The 23,567-nt window shown below is 32.4% G+C and overlaps 1 protein-coding gene across 1 annotated transcript; it reads left to right on the forward strand.

The window, feature by feature from the left end:
* The first annotated feature begins 1,370 nt into the window (after window positions 1-1,370).
* On the forward strand, window positions 1,371-22,784 carry LOC111405039 (transcription factor PRE6-like). The gene is made up of 2 exons (XM_023033732.1): window positions 1,371-1,508; window positions 22,454-22,784. The coding sequence occupies exons 1-2, from the start codon at window positions 1,371-1,373 to the stop codon at window positions 22,604-22,606; spliced, it is 291 nt and encodes a 96-aa protein (XP_022889500.1). The 3' UTR covers window positions 22,607-22,784.
* Window positions 22,785-23,567: the final 783 nt, after the last annotated feature.

The raw sequence follows: 23,567 nt of genomic DNA on the forward strand, positions 1-23,567 counted from the left end.
TACTAAATGAGGTGCTGTCTGTTCGAAAAGTAGCGCCAGAGAGGTGGTGCCGCGGCGCTACAGCGCCACCACTTATTCTTGATGCAGTGCTGTGACATCGCATCCCAGGCATTGTGGCGCCACCAATCCATAACCTAAGCGGAATTTCGGCCCACTTTGGAGTCCTGATGAAAACCCTACCTTTTACACACGGCAAGGCACATATAAAAGCAATTTTTCTTAGACTTGATGGGGGTTCCACATATTGAGAGGCTAGAGAATACAATTGGGGAGTCAAAGGAGAAAATCAAAGGGAGAAAGCAGCGACAAATACATCGTGCAAAGAATAATTGGAAGGGAAAGAGGATCTTGGTGCAAGATTGACTTCTTATTCTACATTCTTATTCAAAACCTGGTGATGTCTTCCATAATAATGTCTTGTTTTTCTTTTATTATTATGAGTAGTTAATCTAATTTTAGGGCAAACAATATAACTAATTTGAGAACCTTTATTTCCTTTATTTGAGATTCTTATTCGTAATAATTAAATGTGTGGATTTTAATCATATTCTCATTGCTTTGAATTTTTTGGCCAATTATTCAATGATTTCGTGAACAATAATTGCATAGAGATGTGGATTATTGTTTATACCACATATTAAAATCCGATAAATTAATATAATGTATAGAGATATATATATTAATTGCCGCGGTCATAAATGAATTCTTAGAACTATTACTGCGTTTAACTAAATTTGATTCGCATAGAGATATGGAACTAAAGTAGTTAAACAAGCTCAATTAGAACTCCAAAGGGGTAAATTGAATATAATAGAAGAATTCGACCAAACACTACTTTAGATTTTATGAATCTTGATATTAGAAGTAAAGATGACCAATAGGTGAAGTTGTTCCACCCTAACATCCATTTATTGTTTGAATTTCAAATAACTTTTTGTTGCATCCATTCACAGTTTAAGTAGTTAGATCAAAAATCACAACAAATCACCGTTTTTGTTTATTAGAGAAAAAAAGAAATTAAATACTAAAGTATATTCCTCGAGGGAATGATAATTCAGACTCATAGGTCTACTTTATTACTTGTTACGATTTATACACTTACGAGATAAAATTGATAACAAGTTTTTGACGCCGTTGCCGGAGATTATTATTTTTAGTCTTAATTTATTTTATTTTTAATTGTTATTTGATTTGTTTATTTTTCTTTATTTACAGAAAACTGTGTTCACTGTCCCAAGATGACAATTTTGAATCGTTTGATTCGAAAATAAAACGTACCTTCAAACGAAAAGCAAAGAACGCAAACAAAAACAGCAACATCAAATGATTGACAATCAACAAATCCCCATCCTTATTCAACGATTGGACAAATGGACTCAAGAGTGATGGCACCACCAGAACAGCAGTATGAGCGAGGAGAAATAAATGAAGGAGATTTGCCAGTATCAATGTTCCTGACACTTATGGCAGCACATATGCGCTCCAGTATCGTGTATCCAGATTTTGGGGTGAATAACATTTAGATCAAACTAGATTGGATTAACTTGATGAGCAACACTTTCCAATTCTATGGCTTTCCTCATGAAAACCCGAACACACATATCTCCAGATTTCTCAGAAACTGTCAGAACTTTCATACTTTGGGGATTAATGAAGATGCTATTAAACTACGATTATTTCCATTCATATCGAGAGATGTGGTATTGGAGTGGTTAGATGCGGAGCCTCATGGGAGCATTACTACATTGGAAGAACTGACTAGAAAATTTCGCAACAAATTCTTCCCATCAGCCAGAGTAGCTAAAATCATATTGAAAATTCAACTTTTCAATAGAAATAGGGAAAAAGCTATCACGAGGCATGGAATGATGAGATAATATTGAGGGTGGAGGACAAGCGAGAGATATTCAATAACTACACCTAATATGAGTAAACCTCTAACATCAAAAGTTGCTGTGGAGTAGATGAAGAAGAGCCACCTGACTTCTTGGTAGGGATAAATATGGAAATATCAAAATATGGAAAGTCAAGAAAGGATGCATAAACGAGAGCTGTACAAAGTGCAATGATGAAATAATTTGGTTCGAGCCACCATGATAAATCAGCGGCACAAGTCAAGATTTTTTTTTTTTTTTTTTTTTTTTGTTTTCAATGTTCTAAGATAGTTTGATTTATAGTTTATTCAGAAATCATCACTCATACCCCTTCTACCCATAGGTCTTGGAGTAATTAAGTTGATTATTAGATATTTGAGCTAAGTATCCCTTGTTCCATAGATTAATTTTTTAAATTTAATTTTTCAGGAACATGACGTCGAGGAACACTCAAACCAACATAGATATGGAGAAAATGGGACAAATCTCAACTTTGGGAGAGAATGTGGAAGAAGAGTCGATCAAATGCAACACCAAGACACCATAACATCATAGGCAATACTGACATTTCAAGGAAGTCCTCTTCCTTTTCTTTTAAATTTAACATTGATGACAATGTTTAGTTTAAGTTTGGGGGAGTGTATTATTATTAATTGCCTGGCTGAAATTTTTTTGAGATGGACATTTTGGCTTACAATTACATTTTACTTTGAGATTTGGTTTTGATTTATGAACAGTGGATGGAATGCAAGATAGATTGATTAAAGCTTAACCTTGCAAAACTCGATATTATACATGCACCAGAATTGAGTTTGACACTGTGATGAAACGAGTTGATTCATTTGTTATTGATTTAATTGGACATAGATGTTTTCCTAAACCAAAGTAAATTATTTATTCTTAGACCAAAATTAGCACAGTTTGGGATGACTTTACAGTTATAGAAAGATACGAATATGAGTTTGGATTCTATGTGTGAATTGTCTTATACTAACATGAAAAAACGAGGTGAGAATCTTAAGTTGAAGGTCAGTTTGTTTGAATAAGTTTGTGAAAGGGGCATTGCACTAATCAAGATATATATTAGAAATCTAAAAACTTCTCTTTGAAGTCTTCATGACTCGAATTAAGCCTACAAGGGTATCTTAAAATTTTGTGCCCTAAAGTCGTCTGACTTTAGAGTTATCAGCCTAAAACTCGTTACAGGGGTCATTTAGAAGGCAATCAAAGATGAATATGCACTTGAAATAAAAATTGGTTATCTTCGAAGCCTTTTAGACTTGGGTCAATAAGCCTGTAAGTGTGTTTAAAATTTGGAGTCCTAAAATCATCTAATTTGGGAGTCATCGGCCTAAAGCCTGCTACATGGGTGATTTAGAAAGCTTAATGGAGAGAATGCAAAAAAATAATAATAATAAATAAATATAGAACTTGTGAAAAATAAAAAAAACAAGTGCATGAAAAAAACAAAAGCACTAAATACCTTAGTTAAGCCCTAACACTTATTTGATGGAATTTAACTTTCGATGAAAGATAATTAGCTAGTTGAGTCGTGACGGTCAAAGCAATCAAATAATTGGTGCAACTAGTAACGTCCACTTGAACTCAAGGGTGTGAGGATAGTAATGAAATATTCAACCATGTGTTACACACTGAGAATGAGTGAAAAAGTGTAAGTTTAGAGGTGTGTTAATCTTACGAGAAATGTAAGGTATATTTGACCACAGAGGGTTGAGAATTGAAACAATTTGTGTAGTCATGGTTGATTTCTTAATTCTTCACACACACACGTCGATTTTGCACTGGAAGAGTAGATATTGATTCGGTATTGTGACTCTGAAGCATGTTTGTGGAATAAATATCAAAATCTCGAATCCTGAGATAAAAAACTTGATTGTCCAGCTTATTATCCCTTGCATGATTGTGCGTTGGTAGTTATTTGGATTATGATTTTGTTTGAGGACAAACAAATGTTTAAGTTTTGGGGTTTTGATAAGTGTATTTTATACATTAATCAAAGCTTTAAAATGATGATATTTAGTTACTTTTCGAATGAATTATAGTCGAAATTATTACATTTTGTGCTGAATATGTAAAATTCAATTACGGTACAAGGAATAAGCAAAAGTGGGTAAAATTGGAGAAAATAGCTATGTTGTAAGAGATCGAAAGTTCGGGGACTAAAGTGAAAATACTCAAAAGTTGTGTCAGACTTCATGATGAAGATTCAAGAGTGCTCAAAGTCAATTGGATGAAGAAAGATGTCAAAGGCATCAAATTTATGCAAAATATGGTCATAAATAAATTTCCAAAATAAAAGTTTTGCTCCGAAATTTCAGTCTCATCTTGAGACCCATTTTTGACATAGCAAACAATCGAATTAGAGAATGATGTCTGAAGTAAATTTGTAGCCCTTTGAGTTACTTTCTAACACAACTTGAATCGCTTCAATCGGATATTGGGAGAGAAAGTTATAACAAAAATACTGAAGGAAATGCTGTCTATCCAAAAAGTGACACCGTGACGCTGTAAGAATCAGAAAGTGGCGCCGCGGCTCCCCCGCTTATTCTTGACGCAGCGCCACACAGGTGTTGCGGCGCCACCAATCTATAACCTAAGTGGAATTTTGGCTTACTTTGGAGTCTTGATGAAAATCCTGCCTTCTACACACGGCAAGACACATATAAAAAACATTTTTTTTAAGACTTGAGAGGGGTTCCACACATTGAGAAGCTAGAGAATACAATTGCGTAGTCAAAGGAGAAAATCAAAGGAAAACAGTGACAAATTCATCGTGCAAAGCAATAATTGGAAGGGGAAGAAGATCTTGGTGCAAGATTGATTTATTATTCTACATTCTTATTCAAAACCCGGTGATGTCTTCAATAATAACTTCTTGTTTTTCTTTCATTAGTATGAGTAGCTAATCTAATTTTAGGCGCAACAATGTAACTGATTTAGGAACCTTTATTTCTTTTATTTGAGATTCTTGTTCATTATAATTACATGTGTGGATTTTAATCATATTCTCAATGCTTTGAATTTTCTAGCCAATTATTCAATGATTTCGTGAACAATAACTGCGGTCATACATGAATTCTTAGAACTATTAGTGCGTTTAACTAAATTTGATTCACATAGAGATGTGTAATTGAAGTAGTTAAATAGGTTCAATGAGAACTCAAGAGAGGTAAATTAAATACAATAGAAGAATTTGATCGAATACTATTTTAGATTTTATAAATCTCGATATTAGAAGTAAAGGTGACCAATAGGTGAAGTTGTTTCGCCTTAACATCCATTTATTGTTTGAATTTGAAATCACTTTTTGTTGCATTCATTCACATTTTAAGTAGTTAAATAAAAAATCACAACCAATCATTGTTTTTGTTTATTTTCATCAAATACTGGTTAAAGAAAATTGAATTAAGTACTAAAGTATAGTCCTCGAGGGAACGATAATCCGGACTCATAGCTCTACTTTACTACTTGTTATGATCCGTACACTTGTGGAATAAAATCGACAAGAAGTAGGTATTTATTGACCAACCCCATAGTCATGTCAAAATTGGTGATTAGCATAAAGTGTATAAATTGAAAAAGGTACTGTATGGACTAAAAGCAAGCTCCACGCAGGTTTGGTATGATAGAATTGACGCCTTTTCTTAAAGGAATGATTTCAAAAATGTCCTTATTAATATAACCTTCTAATAAGAAAAGATGCTTGTGTTTTGTTTATATGTTGAAGAGATAATCTATATCCGGAACGTTAATATCTTGTTTGACAAATTCAAATAGTTTATAATGATTGAGTTTGAGATGACCGATCTTTATATGATGCATTGTTTTCTTGCATAAAAGTGAATCAATCAACTCTTGTATCTTTATTTCTCAGAAAAAAATATGTACAAGAAAATTTTGATAGGTTTTTCGAATGAAAAGATTGCAATCCTGTCATCACACTAACAATTATAGGCACAAAGAATGATAAAGATCGTAAAGGAAGAAAGATCAACAACACACTCTACAAGCCAATTATAGAAAGTCTAGTGTATTTAATAGTAATAAAGCCTGATAATATGCATGCTCATCAGTCTTATCAACGGATACATGAAATGTCCAACAAAACTTCATTCCTTGGTTGCAAAATATATTATTAGATACTTATAAGGTACATGTGACTTTGGACTTTTCTACAAGTATAAAGAAACATCATATTTGTGTCGCTTCACAGATAGTGATTATGCCAGAGATCATAATGATATAAAGAAATCTTCAAGATATATATTTATGATGGGAACAAAAGTTGTTTTATGGTCTTCAGAGAAACATGCTATTGTTACTTGTCAACAATTGAAGCAGAATTTGTAGCCGCAACAGTCTGTGCTTGTCAAGCAATTTGGTTGAGAAAGATTCTTGAATGCCTGTATTTCAAGCAAGAGGAAGCTGCGACAATTTATTGTGACAATGGTTCAACAATCAAGCTATCAAAAAATATAGTTTTACATGGATGAAGCAAACACATAGATGGAAGATATCATTTCCTAAGAGTTCTCACAAAGGAAGGAGTGATCTCGTCTACTATAGGAGCGAAGATCAAATTGCTGATATTTTCACAAAGCCTCTTAAGTCATTGGTCTTTCTGAAATTGAGGAAACTACTTAATGTTTGCTGAATGAATAATTATTATTAAACTAATTAATATAAAAAAAAAGTTTAAAGGAGTCATTGTTGTATAATATATAGTTTGTTAGGTTATTTCTCTACTGTTTGTCTAAGTCTCTAGGAGTTAGTTTCTAGACTTCTTATTTTTTGTTTATAGCGGTTTGATGCACGACCTATTTAAAGGCCTCTGCTGATGAATAAAGGTGTACAATTCTCTTCCCTTTATTTTCATTGCTCTGTTCTTTTATCACTAATACTTCAAGAATAGTTCCATAGAACACCTCGAACCACAAAGAAAACTAGTTTCATTCACACGGAATAAAGAAGAGAAATTACTCATGAAGAAAGAAAAATTCACGATGAGAGAAAACCTTCAAAAGCATAGTAGAGAGAGAGAGAACAAGGAACTCAGCAGAATACGGGATTAAGGCAACTACTTGACCTTTAAACACCAATTACTGTACATCATTGATCCTCAATTTGATCCAACAGTTCAAAATAATCCTCCGTACACGCTATTGAGTGGCTAACTATGTTGATATTTAGTTTTAATCATGTTAAGAATCGATAATCACAATCCAATAAATTAATAAAATGAATTCATACCTGCGGAAGCCATTATTGATATGAATAGTAGTTGTAATAGCAGTCAAGATTTTCCCCTCTTTGCTCCTCACAAAAGTATTAGCTATCAATGGGGCAAGCTAATGAAAAACATATGGAGAGGAGAGGGGACCTAGCTTTTATATATATGAAATAATTTGAGCCGTCCCATTACAACTAGAATTCTAATTAGAGTTTATTTTCGGCCCACGTACTTTAAACTACCACATAAAATTAATTACAACCCGTAAGGTGTAAAAGGCCCAATTGATCACTTAATAAATTTGGCCCAAACACAAATATCATTATGAGCCATACATCTAACCCGTAAAATTTGCAATCCAATGCGAAGCCCACATATGAAAAATTAATTATTCCAACATTCTCCCACTTGGGCAAACATTTGATTGCCATAACAAAGTTTTAACACCCGGGTTAGACTATATAGGTGGCCACAAAAGTATAGTTCCAATGATGACACCTTACGTAACATGATCCGGTCCAACAAGAATATTAACACCGAACATGGAAGTCATTACACCAATTTAAGAGATGTAAGACCATTCCACAGCTACAAATGTCAACATCCTTATCAACATGGATCCCCATCTTCCAACCAATGTGGTAGTATGTGGTATGAACTTAGCACCAAATGTGATCAAAAAATTGTGCTAAGTCATATCGGTCCTCATAATGCTTCAAATCAAAATGAAGCCACATGTCTCTAAAAGAGACTCATCTTATGTCTTTATACATCATATTTCAAGATATCAATAATATAAAAAGACATAAGTTAAATGCATACTTAAAATAGTTCATGAATAGGGGAAAAATTATTTTATTATCAAAAGGGGCTGTACCTGAAAATATATGGGTTGCCTATGTACCCCGCAAAAGGATCAAACCCAAAACATAGTTCATAAATAACTCCCACTATTCAAAAATATCAAATGTTTCCACAATGCCCATATTAACAATATATGTCTTAAGGACTTTGGAGCGAGTCCTTTAGTCAAAGGATATGCAATCATTGTCTCAATATTGATATGCTCTATTTTTATCTGCCCTTCCCTGACTTTGTCTCTAACCACCAAATATTTGATGCTAATATGCTTTGACCGACCAGAACTTTTATTATTCTTTGAAAAGAATACTGCTGTACTATTATCACAGTAGATGATGATCGGTCTTGAGATGAAATCAACAACTTTCAACCTAGAGATGAAATTTCTTAACCAAACAGTTTGGACTGTAGCCCCATAACACGCCACAAATTCAGCTTGCATAGTAGAAAAGGCCACTAGAGTCTGTTTAGCACTTTTCAAGAAATGACACCACTAACTAATGTAAAAATATAACCTGAGGTTCATTTCAAATCATCTTGACATCCAGCAAAATCAGAATCTGAATATTCTACCACTTCAAGATGATTTGTAAGCTGAAATTTAAGTATATAACTTTCAGTTTTCTTCAAATATCTCATAACTTTCTTAACTACTTTCTAATGCTCTTGTCCTGAATTTGACTGAAACCTACTAATGACACTGACTGCGTAGGCTATACATGGTCTAGTGCAAACTTGAGCATACATCAAGCTCCCCATAACACTAGCATATGAGATCGTCTTCATAGATTCTCTTTCTAACTCATTTCTTAGACATTGAGCTTTGCTAAATTTATCTCATTTTATGATAGGTATTTCACCAGCGGCACAGTTCTGCATATTAAACATTTTAGAACATGTCGTATATAAGCTTTCTGAGAAAATCCCAGTAAGCCACGATTCCTTTCATGATGTATTTCAATGCCAAGTACACAGGAAGCTTCTCCAATATCTTTCATCTTTCATCTCAAAATTAATAGACAACACTTTCTTTATCTCATGAAGCAATCCTAAGTTGCTGCTGGCAAGCAAAATATCATCAACATACAGGACAAGAAAAATAAAATTTCTCCCACTGATTTTGAGATAAATGCATTGATCAATTGTATTTTCGACAAAACCAAGAGAGGTCATAAACTTGTCAAATTTTAAATACCCTTGTTAAGATGTTGCTTGAGGCCATATAAGGATTTGTTTAACTTACATACCAAGTTTTATTTTTTTTTCACAACAAAGCCTTCAAGTTGTTTCGCGTAAACCATTTTAGAAAGATCTCTATTCAAAAATGATGTCTTAACATCCATTTGATGAAACTCCAAATCAAAGTGTGCCCTAATAATTCGAAAAGAATCTTTTGATGAAAACAGGGAAGAAGGTTTCAACATAATCAATGTCCTCTCGTTGAATGAAACCTTTTGCAATCAATCTTGCTTTCTTTCATTCAACATTTCATTTTGAATCTAATTTACTTTTGAAAATCCATTTGTTATCTATAACTTCAGCATCTGGAGGAAGTTCAACAAGATCCCAAACTTTATTCCTTTCTATGGAATTCATGTCATCTTCCATGACAGCTATCCATTTATCTGCCTCAGGACTTGTCAATGCTTGATTATAAGTTACAGGATCAACATTATGCCCAATATTAAAATCGCTCTCCAATAAATATGTAACATAATCACTGGGCAATGCAGATCTTCTTTCCCTTTGTGATTTCCTAAATTGTGGCTCAGGAACCGATTCAATCGTTGTTTGAGGAATTGGAGATTTCTCCTGGTTCCTCTGTTCTTCATTAACAACTTTAATTGGTTGAGAACCAACTCTTTCCTGTATAACAGGAACTGGAACTACAACTTGATTAGGTTCAACAAGAATTTCTCTCAACGTGGAACTCCCACTATCTCCAAAATCGTTCTCCAGAAACTTAGCAGTAATGGACTCCACAATTCTAGTGCCGCGATTTGGATAGTAAAACTTATATCCCTTTGATCTATCCGGATACCCAATAAAGTAGCCAGGAGTTTAGTTAGGGTCTAATTTCTTTTCAAATGGATTATAAATCCTAACCTCAGCTGGACATCCCCAAACTTTAAAGTGAGCCATACTTGGCTTACGTCCTGTCCATAATTCAAAAGGTGTCTTTGCAACAACTTTACTTGGAACTCTGTTCAAAATATACATAGCTGTTTTCAAGGCTTCACCCCACAAATATTCAGGCAAATTTGTTCTACTCATCATACTTCTAACCATATCTTTTAAAGTTCGATTATGTCTTTCAGAAACACCATTCTGCTCAGGTGTCCCTGACATGGTGTATTGGGGCACTATTCCACGTTCTTGTAAAAATTTTGCAAAATCATCCATATTTTGATCAGACTCGTCATATTTCCCATAGCACTCACCACCTCGATCAGATCTTACGACTTTGATACTTTTCCATATTATTTCTCTACTTCCATTTTGAAAATCTTAAATTTCTCAAATGCGTGGAATTTATCATTAATAATGTAGACATATCCATATCGTGAGAAATCATTAATAAAGGTTATGAAGTATTTGTTCCTACCTATAGTGGAAGGCAGAGGTCCACTAATATCAATATATATCAAGTCCAAAATACCATTAATCCTACTAGAATATTTCCTTGTAGACTTAGTTTTTCTCTCATACAATCCTCATAAGTGTCAAAGTCAAAAAGGTCTAGAGAGGGAAGTATCTCAACTTTTACCAATATTTCCATTCCATCCCTCGAAATGTGACCTAATCATTTATACCACAACATAGAGGACGATTCACTGATTAAAGCCATTTTCTTTGATAAATTGGTAACACAAGACTTTACCAAAAGAAGTCGAAGACAATTTATATAAACCATTATATAAAAGGTCATTCCCAATCAAACGAGAATCATAAAACAACTCAACATTTTCATTACCAAAAATAAAGGAAAAACCACAAGCATCGAGTTTCGATATAACAATTAAATTTCGTCTTGCGGTACAAAAAACTGTATTTTCCAAAATAAGGGTAAAACTAGACTCCAAAGACAACATCACTATTCCTATGAATTCAATATTCACTTGAACTCCATTTTCAATACTCAAGCTCACTTTATTCTCACTTAGCCTCTGTTTGCTTGTGAACCCTTGCAAAGAATTCACAATCTAAATACTTGCTCCAGAGTCTAACCACCAAGAATTCAAAGCCATATCTACTAAAAAAGACTCAAAACAAACTAAGGCAAAAGGACTTTTAAGAGCCTCTGGCTTAAATGATATGTTTATTATCTTCATGATATACTCCCTAACACCGCTTGTACCATCATATTTTATGTTCATCAATTTATTCATTAGACAATTCAATAATCAAAAACCATAATCTAAAATCCACAAGCTGAACTGTAAGCAGGAAAAATGTAAGCTGAAGACTAATAATCCACTATATAATTAAAATTCACATCAAAATATATATCCCACGTAAACATCTACTAATGATCTGAAAGCTATAAATCATATGCACATAAACCATCTAATCAATATTCTGTACACGGCCGTAGCCCCTCAGTGTACAAGATGATTTTCAAACAAAGTTTGTTAGCCCTTTCCCACTTTTCATGCTTGGCTACATATTCAACGGTACTCTTATCTGAAGGTTTTTCAAGCTTTTTCTCCATTGCAAAATCCAAGCCCAAAAGACCAAGTGCTATTTCTACGTCTCGTTTCCATCTCACATAGTTATTCCCAGTCAAAGTTTCAATAGCAGACAATTGATTCGAAAGAGATGAGACATTATAAACTGTGGAAGCATAAAATATCACACTCAATATCATCCAAACGTACTGCATGCAATCAAATGGATGATTTAATATCCAACTAATAAATATGGGCTATTAATCAGATAATCCGTAATTTAACTCGAAACATATGAATTTCATTACGGTAAGAGCCTAGATACATCATTGTAAAGTCACCTTTGGGTCGACAATACAACATGCTATAAGGTACTCTTAAAATATATTATGTAGCTAGTTAACAAAATTACATTGGTTTTCGAAACACCAACACCTTTGGGCAGAAGGAAATTTCTAAACCAAAATAAGCTCGTTAACTTTCTCATGCCATTTTCCAAAAATATTACATATAATAACACCTTTGGGCAAGATATTATATGCAATAAATCAAAAGTTGTTGGGCAAAAATATATGTATTTTTATTGTGGAGAAAATCAAATAAATAATAATGAGTGTGCCACTTTGGCAGCTATCACCCATTTTTATTTCAAAATATTTCTCTTAGTGGGAAAACAAGAATCGTCGCAAGGCCCATAGAAAAATTCAATCACAAAATAATAATTATGGAACAATTATAATCATTAATCGATGAATGGCAAAATTCACATGTGATTGAGAACTAAAATTGTCAACAAAATTTTAATATTTCAGTATATAAAAATTGAAATTTAAACGAACAAATAATGGCAACATTTAAATGCATAAAATAATACAAAAGTCGTTAATTAAATTATTATTATTATTTAATATATTTCAATCTAGTCAATTATTGAATAAAAATTTTAACTGGGTCAAAATTAAAATTTGAGGGTCAAAACTTTAAAAGTTCAAATTAAGAGCACTTATTACATTTTAACCCTAAATTCAAATTAAAACCAGGTCCTAATCTCTTAATTTCTGTCAGGGACCTCTAAACTAACAAATTGAAAGACAAGGCCCGTCTCCAAATATATTACACATGGCTAAAATTAGGAAAGACAAAATCCCCAAAATCCAACACTCTTATCGCCGACCGAATGAAAATTAAAACCCTAAAATCCACCATACTTTTTCTCTCACCCAACATGTATTTTTCCCTTTCAATCTCTCTTAATAAATACGATTCGCCACTTTCATGCAGAATTTATCATTCAATTTAACCATAAATGGATGATTCTGCTTCGTCAATAGCCAAGTTTCCACTAATTAAGTCAAAATCTCATCATTGATTTTTTTGAAATCCATTCAAGTAGAGTTGTCGGAATATGACAATCTGTCGAATCTGAATATCCATATTTCAAAATCGAACAATTCCCCTTTCATTCCACCTCTCTTGCCAATCAGTGCCTCTCTTTTCACAGGTATCCTTTTGTGTGCGTGCATGAGGGGGAGAAAGAGATGGAATGTCTGAGATTAAGCTTAGGGCATATTGGTAATCCGTAAATTCACATAAGTTTTAGCAAGCAGTTTTTGGTGATTTGCATATTAAGATGATACAGTGCAGTTAAAACGGTGATGAGACGACGAGAATGTGGTGTTTTGATGGCTTACGTTTTTGCCTTCTTTACTGAATTATAAATATATGCATACACGAAGTTATATGCACATAAACGTGAAAACACTAAAGCAATAGCAACCATTTTTTTTCCTATTTCACAGCATTCAAAACAAATATATATGCACAGAATTTTTACGTGATATAAAAAAAATGAATTTCATGAAGGATTTCGATTTTAATATGAAGGCTCTGATACCAATTGTTGATATTTAGTTTTAATCATGTTAAGAATCGATAATCACAATCCAATAAATTAATAAAATGAATTCATACCTGCGAAAGCCATTATTGATATGAATAGTAGTTGTAATAGCAGTTAAGATCTTCCCCTCCTTGCTCCTCACAAAAGTATTAGCTATCAATGGAGCAAGCTAATGAAAAACATATGGAGAGGAGAGGGGGCCTAGCTTTTATATATAGAAAATAATTTGAGCCGTCCCATTACGACTAGAATTCTAATTAGAGTTTATTTCCGGCCCACACACTTTAAACTACTACATAAAATTAATTACAACCCGTAACGGGTAAAAGGCCCAATTGATCACTTAATAAATTTGGCCCAAACACAAATATCATTATGAGCTATACATCTAACCCGTAAAATTTGCAATCTAATGTGAAGCCCACATATGAAATAATTAATTATTCCAACAAACTATTCTTGGATTGAGACCTACTTTATTTGTCTCCAGCTAACCTAAAGTGAATTATCCTTCGGGATCAACACTGTCCCAAGGTATATTTGGCAACAGCCCAACAGTAGTTATCAGATTTGATTTGACTCGAACATGTGATGGGTTATTGGTATAGTATTGGTAACGAATGGATGGGAATTTAACTCTGGCTGTTAGGATGGCTTGTCTGATGCCTCAGGGATTACATTTGAAAGATTGTTAAACAACTCTACTCTCACAATTAATTTGATCAACTCATGATCTACACACGACATTCAACCACTCACACCAAATTTAGTGTATTTTATAACCTTGTCACGTTTCACAATATGAAACAAATTATTTCTCATTCTTCTTGTTTTTGGCATGCACCGAGTTGGAAATTTTATGTTGAAAATGGTTTTAGTTAGTGAATTGGGTCAAATTTGAGCTCCAATTTTATTGGGATCCATACTCCAATTTTAACTGGACCAAGCATATTCACATTCTACTCCACGAGGTGATTAATGTGATGTATTTATTTATTGAAAACCACTTAGAATTACATGAAATATTTTATTTTAATGTAACTCACTTGAAACTATAAACTAGTGAGGAATTTGATTTATTGAAAATTGCTAAACATTTATCTTACATAGGAATATTAGGGAAACTTTAATGTGATTTATATAATGGAAGTTTGGCAATCGCATAGGAATATTAGGGAAACTTTAATGTGGTTTATATAATGAAAGTTTGGCAATTGGGTTTGCGCCCCAAAATGCACCAATAGTCTTTGAAAATTGGAGATCTATATCTTATTGGGTTTAACGTCGTCGCCATCCTTCTGGTTCGAACACCACTGCAAAAGTGCCCGTGTTCGAGTCCGAGTCTAGTTAGATTTGTGTTCGGGTGCTGTGGGCCCTTATACCATATATTTTTTGGACAAAATTTATTTAAATTTTGGGCCAAACTGTAAATAATCGAATTCTTGGGTGCTTAATTGAATTAATGACAAATGATAATTTTTTATTTTATTTCTTACAATGGGCTTTTCCCGGGTATTTTTTGGTTTGAGACGACTGTTAACTGACTTAACAGATGCATTGTTTCGTTCTGTACATTGTTGTCTGTACGGGTTTAGAGAGATGTCTAAATAGTGACAATTGTTTTGAAAAGATTTGAAAGATGTTTGAATAGCTACGAATGAATCTACAAATAGCATGCTCTGTTGCAAGAATAATTATACCTTTTTTATTGCAAAAACTTTCTCTACTTTGAATCTCCTTTTTTCTCTCATTTTGGTGTTGTTCTCGAAGTGAAAGTACTTCATGGAGTTTGTTTGAATTCTTGCAGATTGCTATACTATTTCCTTAGGAGACAAAATTTGTTTTACCATGGAAAATGATTGTTGCATCCCTTTAGTATTTTTTAAGGCAGCAAATTCATTTTAAGAAAATATTGTAAAGTTGGTGCCCTCGAATTAACATTCTGAACTTGTTGATAATCTTGTTTAGCTGTTTAAATTACAGTAGGTAATTCTATCATTATATTATTTTCAAATTGTTCGAAGGAGGAACTTATACTCCAAAAACAACAATTTAAACATTATTTTGCATAGAATTAATTCCATTTTAGAAGAGAAATAATAGGAAAAAAAATTAACACTACTTTATTAGTTGGTATTGCTTTATTCCATGTTTGGTTGCCTTTCATTTGAAAAATTATGTTTTGAATAGTATTTGTTGAAGAATGTGAAGTTAAAAAGTATGAAAAAAATTTTAGGTTCAAGTGTAGAATCTCATATTCTATGAATGTGTGGTTAAAAATAAGTATGAGAAATAAATTAAAGTATACCAAACCAAACAAAGACTTAGTTGTTTTGAATCTTCCAACTCATTTCAAAATTTCAAAGTCAAGTCAAAAAAATAATTTATTGGGGTGCCAAAATGTTATGTTTTGAGTCATCCAACCGAAGGACAACCGTCCACTCATATGACTCGGGTATGCAACACCTAGCCCCTTTTCACAATCATTACATAATAGTTTTTTTTTCTTTATTTTTTTTGGGGGAATATGAATTTTAGAATAGTAAAATTTTAGAAGATGTGTAATTAAAAAATAGAAAAAAATTATTAGATTTATATGTAGAATATTTTATTAGGTGAATTTGTGATTGAAAATGAGTTTGAGAAAAAATTAGTTTTGATAGTTGTCAAACAGGGGCTTAATTTGAGGATCCACAATAGGGATGACAATTCGAACTGTCAAAACTGAAAATCGCGGTTAACCGAAACGATGGTGCAATGGGATGGATATAGTATTTAACACTAACAAGCTTCAGACACAGATTTTTCGTTCCTAAAACCTCGATATCCTTTGCTATTATCCTTTACCAACGGAATATTTACAACCACAAATTCGCTGTTAATTTGAGGGTCGCTGATAGTTATCAACGGATCCTACCTTAGGTAAAGAGTAAATATTTTACCAATGAAAAACGCTGATAGTTACCAACGGATCCTACCTTAGGTAAAGAGTAAATATTTTACCAACGAATTTTTCGTTAGTAAAGCGTGAATCTTTTACTAACAAAATTTTCGTTGGTAAAAATTTTAATCAATACTAACAGACTTTTCGTTGGTAAATGTCTACCATTATAATTGGTAAAAATCAATGCTGTAAATAGACACATAGGTGTGAGGCATAGTAAAAAAAATATTTTTTTTTTTATTATTGTTATTATTATTATTTATTTAATAATTCTAAATTTTTAAACTTTTAGTCAACCAAATTAAAATGTCAAAATATTGTTTAACCACTTATTGGACCACGAATTAATTTATAGAGGGCACCTCCAAAGACTTTGTTGTAAACTTTCGATATGGGATAAGTGAATTACTTTTACCAACGGAATATCCGTAGGTAAAATATCAAAATGTTAAACGATTACATGAGGTACGGATTATCAGTTGGTAAAGAGATATCATCGTTATCAATAAAAAATTCGTTGCTAATTATCGTAGTTGAAAGTGAATTACTTTTACCAACGGATAATTCGTTTCTAATTACCAACGAATTGCATCTATTGGTAATATTCGGTACGTCACCTTCGAAATATCTGTAGGTGAAAGATCTAAATGTTAAACAATTACATGAGACACGGAATATCCGTTGGTAAAGAGATATCATTGTTACCAACGAAAAGTTCGTTGCTAGTGATTGTAGCTGAAAGTGAATAATGTTTACCAATGGATAATCCGTTTCTAATTACCAACGGATGCTATTTTTTAGTGGTATAATTTTAATGACCCGGTTCGTGACCAGGAGAAGTGGGTATGGTATATGCCATCGACCCTTCTCGAACCAATTATATTTTTTTATAAGTACTTATTAAAGAAAAAATTAATTGGGCAAACTTTCCATTATTCTTTTTATGAATTAAGATTGTACCTGAGTTGAGGTTGGAGCTTTTGAGTTATTAAGTAAGAATCAAGTTCGATGCATAAGAATCAAAGGACAATGATATTGTTTCATATTGTTATGTTGATAATATTATTTGTTAAATTCTAATTTTGCATTTTGGAATTGGGATATTATTTGCTAAATTAGCTTAGTATTGTGGGTTTTTTTTCATCCACTTTTTTTTTTCATAATTTATTTTTTTCAATTTGACGGATAGACCTATAAAAAATAATTTATTTTCGTGGTCAGGGGTAGAGCTAACACATGACGAGGTGGCGCGATCATGCATGCTAACTCCGTTGGAGTTGAATTTTCAGTGGAGTTTGAGAAGCTGTCGACGCTACGGACAGTTTTGAAGAAAGAGTCACCGAGGAAGACAATCCAGAGAGGAAGAAAGTAAAATGTTTAATTTTGTTAGGCCATTTTTATTTAAAGTTGGGCTTTTCATTTTTCAATTGAATTTGGGCACGTAAAAAAAAAAAATCTAATACAAATTATACATTTGCATCGACAAAATCACTAAAAAATCAAAATAACCCCCAACCCCACACTCAAGTCTCAACCCTTGCCTCCAATCGCAACGTGACTCCCTTGGCTGCTACAGCAGCTTGTATCGACAATGGCTAGTCGTCCTCCGACCCCTTTGCCTTCAATTCTGTCGCCTTCTACCGACAAAACTCTAGGTGAGTCAGCAACTATTTTTTTTAGGTTAGTTTTTGTTGTTTTAAGTATTTAATGCTTTAATAATTTATGAGATATGACTTATGAGTATTGAATTTTTATCTATGTGTTATATGAGAATTTGAGAATATATCAACTGGGAATTATGATATTAAAAATTAATTTGAGTATTGTGAAATGTGATTATGTGATTTGTGAAAATTGAAAATGAGAAATTGGGGAATTTACAATTTGTGATGAATTGGTGTTGGGAATTGAAATTTGAAACTTTAATTATATGTTAAAATAATATTAATTCTAATATAGATTATGAAATTATTTTTTTAATCGATGTGCCAACCTAGTTCTTGTAGTGGTGCATCTAATCCCATAACTACTTCTATTCGAGCAAAGGATTTATTGAGCATTAATAATACAAAGATGTCTCAGGTATCATTTATTTTATATTATTTCTGATTGTATTATATTGTAATTTGATATAAATATATGATTTTTACGTTTTAGTGTATTTACATATAGATAGAATAATTTTTAATATTATTTAATTTGATATTCATAAATGACATCGCTATACGGTAATTGACTATTGATGGTCAAGGATAGCCCTAGTTGGATCGAAGTCCTGAATTTGCCTCTATTTGTGGTTATAAACCGTCCAAATCGAACCGAATCAAACTGACCTACTTGGTTATGGTATGGCCAAAAAATTGGTGGTTCAATGATGGTTTTGAACAAACCAATCCTGAACCGAACCGTTGCCAATCTTAATCCACAATCCGCTCAAGTGTTGAAAGCCTATTTTTAAAGGAAAGTGGTTTAGGTAAAAAAAAAAAAAAAACAAAAACAAAAAAACAAAAACAAAGAAGTAAAAATCCACATGTTGAGTGCAATTTGTGTTGAAAATTTGAGCTAGTTTTAGATTCACTTAGATACAGTGAGGAACCAACCCAAAAGAAGAGTATGCTGATTTTTATTTAATATGAATTCGTGTGTTAGCTCCCATTAAATTAAAATTCATTTTTTCACTTCTTCTTATCAACCACACATTTTTTAATGAAATAATATTACATGTAGATCTAAAAAATGAGGAAATTATAGAAAATCAAGTACTAAAACTTTCAAATTCAAAATTCAGGGGTGAAATTTATTTATGAAAAAATCAGGTATTATATATAATTAACCCACTCAATTCAATTAAAAACCCTAATCACTTTCCCTCTCTCTTCATTTCACTTTCACTCTCCATCTTCCTCTCGTCACTGACTCCTTCTCTTCATCTCCCTGACTCCATCTCATGTCTCTTCTCCGTTAAACGTCGCTACATCGGAGCATGTCGTTGCTGGAGTACCCATCGCTGGTGCTATTGTAATGAAGAAGCACCACGCCGTTGCAATGTTCTCTTCGCGAATCACTACAAGCTGAGGTAGTGAAATGAAATCACGAAGCAGATCTACCACTACGATGGTGAAATGAAATCGTCGGAACACTGTAGCAACCCACGCGAAGTCGAAGTAGTTTGGGTTGGTGGCTATTTTGTAGGTTTGGACGGTGTTTTGTGAGATGGTGGTGATAGTGATTTTATGGTGATAGATCTGGTGGTTTGGGTGGGGTTTAGATGGTGTTTTGTGTGCTGATGGTGATAGTGTTTGTGTGGTAGATGTTTTGTGCTGGTATGTGACTACTAATTGACGTATGTAATCAATCATTTAGTTATCTGTGACCAATTGTTTAAGTGTGACCTAAGAATTTGACAATCTGTTACTAATTAATTTGACTTTGAAATAATATGAGACCTGTAAATTTTGGATCTGTGATATTGAAATAATTTGTGACCTATAAAATTTTAGATTTGTGACCTCAAAATAATCCGTGACCAATTAATTTGATGATATGTGACCAGAAAATAAATCTGGGACCTATAATTATGAATTTGTGACCATTAATCGTATAGTTGTGACTTTATTATATTTAATTAATAAATATTTTCAATTAATTGAATTGGTGTAAACAATACACATGAACTATGAATTTTTCCCAAAAAATATCCTTTGTTTTTAACCTCTCAATTTTCAAATAATTTACTATTCCCTTCATTATAATTTGAAATAATGAAGCCCTAACATGGGCTTAATTTCCGATATGTGTATTTTACATGCTTATCTAGAACTTTAAAATATTTTGATTGTGACACTTTGTATTGTATTTGATGTTTTTAGGAGAATCTCTAAAGGGTTTTGCTGTTTGTGAAAAACAGTCAGAAGAGGTGATCGAAATGATGTGGAATTAAAATATAGAATGAAAAAGTTGATTTTGTTTTAAATTCACAAATGATAGAGTGTCATGTGACATTATGTAAGCATTGATGTGCACGTAACATTGTCCAACTCTAAATTTTAAGATGATTGATGCTTAAGGAAAGAAGTTTCAGCATAAAACGATTGAAACAAGCCAAACAAGGAATTTATGACCAAAGTGTGAGGAAATTAGAGCATAAAGTATAGTACAAAGACCTCCAAAATAAAAATAATATAACAAAGATAATTGAATTTGTAGTTAAAAAAAAAAATGATCACAGTTCGAAGTTATGAATAAAAATTAATGCACATTCACAATCCTGATTTCCTATTTCCAATGGACTGGATAAAAAAAAATTTCGTTGACGTGACAAGAGAATCTTAATTATAGTTCTTTGAAATGGTTATATATTCAGAGAACCACAACTAAGGTTAGCAATGAGTATTTTATCCTATCAACTAGGGGACACACAATCAATTTTATGCACTTAGGTCACTAAAATTGGGAAAAATTGAAGGTTGCAACCTCTTCAAATTCCATTTCAGTTTGAGATTTTGATTTTTTGACTTAAAATTGTGAAAATTTTGTACTTTCAATGCACGACTTCTAAGTCTGGTAATCTGTTGATAAAAATTAATGAAATATGTGGTTAAAAAGTTATGGACCCCATGAAATATGTGATTAAAATTTATTGTTAACTTTAATGTAAATCAAAATATAAATTTTAATTATCACCAAATAGAGGTTATTGGGAGCAAAATTACAAGATTTTTTTCGAGGCTTAGACAATTTTATTTTACTTTTTATGAAGGGGCAATATATAATCTTGCAATTTAAGATTGAGGGCTACCCTTTTTTTAAAAAAAAAAATAATAAAATTATCCAGTTTATGTATTCATTATTTATCTTGTATTTTTGTAATTTAAACATTATAATAGGCTAAACTTTTTGTTGGGAGGTTTTTGATGAAACATTGTTCATTCTTTAATTCAATAAATTACTTATTTTTTTATTTAAATTATTGTTGGTTGATTGGTTACAATTGGAATAATTATCATACTATCATTTGACCAGTATTATGAGTATTTTTTGAATTTGTAATTATATCAAGAGTTATACACACAAACGAGCTTGGTGCCATAGTTATCGAAATCCACTTGAGCGTGGACTCAGACAAATCAGGGGATCATCAGTTCAATCAGTGGGTCGGTGCTAGATTGTAATTCTAATTAGAAATTATTTTTTCAAATAAAGAGTAATACTATTTGCAGTCACTCACTATCGCAGTCGTTTTACGTAGCATACATATGACAGTTAGTGATTTGATATATGAGGTAAAAAAAACTACCATATTAATACATTAAATCACAAAGAATTATGTAAAATGCCATTACTCAAAAGTAAAATATATATATATATATATATATTTTTTGCTCACATAACTTGTAATGGTTTACAAGTGTTATAGTGGTCAAAGTTTGAACCTTCCATGCAAGCTGCAAGGGTTTGAATCTCTCCCTGTGCAAATTTGAAATAAAACTTTTACAGGGACCAATTTCGTAAAAACCAGTTCACATTAAACCAATTCCAATTTCTATGAACATTAAACATTTGAGCGGCTTATTTTTTTAGTAAATTTTGAAATAATTTGATAAAGTGTGTGGTTGACAAGTTGTTGGATCCATAAAATATATAGCTCTCATTTGATAGCAATTTTTCACCCCAAAAATTAATTTTTTGATCGTTATTTCATTATTCGAATCGTCATTTTGACTTATTCACTCACAAGTAGGACTCACTTTTCTCTCTAACGATCAAAAAATCAATTCTCATAATCACTATTTGTTATGTGTGTATGTAACGTAGTAATTGTCTTTTTTTATGGCTATTCACTACTGCAAATTCTCAAATAAACTTCGTCTGGACAATGCCAGACTCTCCTTGCAGAGGAATGGACTGCATTCAAACTAAAGGAATAATTTCAGTCTTATTCTGTAAATATGGCAGGTATCGGCTTCGAAGGTCTTGCAGGAGACTTGTAACTATATTAAGAGCTTACACAGAGAGGTCGATGATCTGAGTAATCGACTATCGTCGCTTTTGGAGTCGACCGACAGCGATAGTGCTCAAGCAGCCATAATTAGAAGCTTGCTAATGTGATAGCAAACTTTAACGTCCCCGAATTTTGTTTCATTCTTGTCTAGGGTTTGGTCACTAGAATAGGCCAGCTTAAGAGTTTTGGGTTGGATCCTTGTTTTATCCTTGCGTATATGTATCATTTCAGGGACTTTGCATTGGCTAAGTCATATCTAATATAAGTATAAACTAAATGAACTTTTCTACCTATAATTAAGCTATAGCTTTGTTGTTTCCAGTTCCATACACATGATATGACTTTGCATTGAGCCACTGTTTGGTTTAAATTAATTGTTGATTTTTATTTTCAGTAATATTATTTGTAATCGCTCACTGTCGTAGTTGTCCTACTTGACATACATGTGACAGCTAGTGATTTAATACATTAATGTGGTAGTTTTTTATTGTCTTATGCATTAAATCGCTAACCACCACATGTTTGCTATGTAGGACGATTGAGTTAAGCCCCTGTTTGGGTTTCATTAATTTCAAAACGTATTTTTTTTTTCAACCAGATATTTTTCAATAAATAATATTATATGTAAACACAAAATTTTTCATTTTTTTAATCACACATTCTTCCAAAAACCACTTTTATAAAATACATTTTTTTTTCCCAAAAAGTAATCATAATGGAGCTCAAACAGGCTGAATGCATTGATAAAAATTTAAGTCAAAATTAACAATTAATTTTAACTATACTCTTAATATTGGACCAACAACTTTTATCAATTTTCAACCCCACATTTCGTAAAAGTTTATCAATATCTACCTAAAATATGATTTTTAGCAAAATAAAAAAATAAGTGATTTATCGATTTGCCATCGTACCTTGAGAAGTAGAAAAAAGTACAAATTTCATCCTAAATCTTTTAGAAATTCTTCGCGTGGGTATTTTATCACAATGCGGGATTTTTTCTTTTCCAGACAGTGAGAAAACGTTCTTATGCGAGCGATTTATCTCTGCAGAACATGTTTTCACTAT

This window comes from Olea europaea, chromosome 1, assembly GCF_002742605.1.
Source record: "Olea europaea var. sylvestris chromosome 1, O_europaea_v1, whole genome shotgun sequence".
NCBI classification, from domain to species: Eukaryota; Viridiplantae; Streptophyta; class Magnoliopsida; order Lamiales; family Oleaceae; genus Olea; species Olea europaea.

Bases quoted from the DNA above. Each gene is read 5' to 3' on its own strand.
- LOC111405039 (XM_023033732.1), top strand. From the start codon at position 1,371: ATGGACTCAAGAGTGATGGCACCACCAGAACAGCAGTATGAGCGAGGA. The intron at 1,509-22,453 runs GTGAATAACATT...TAAATATGGCAG, and splicing joins TCGTGTATCCAGATTTTGGG to GTATCGGCTTCGAAGGTCTT.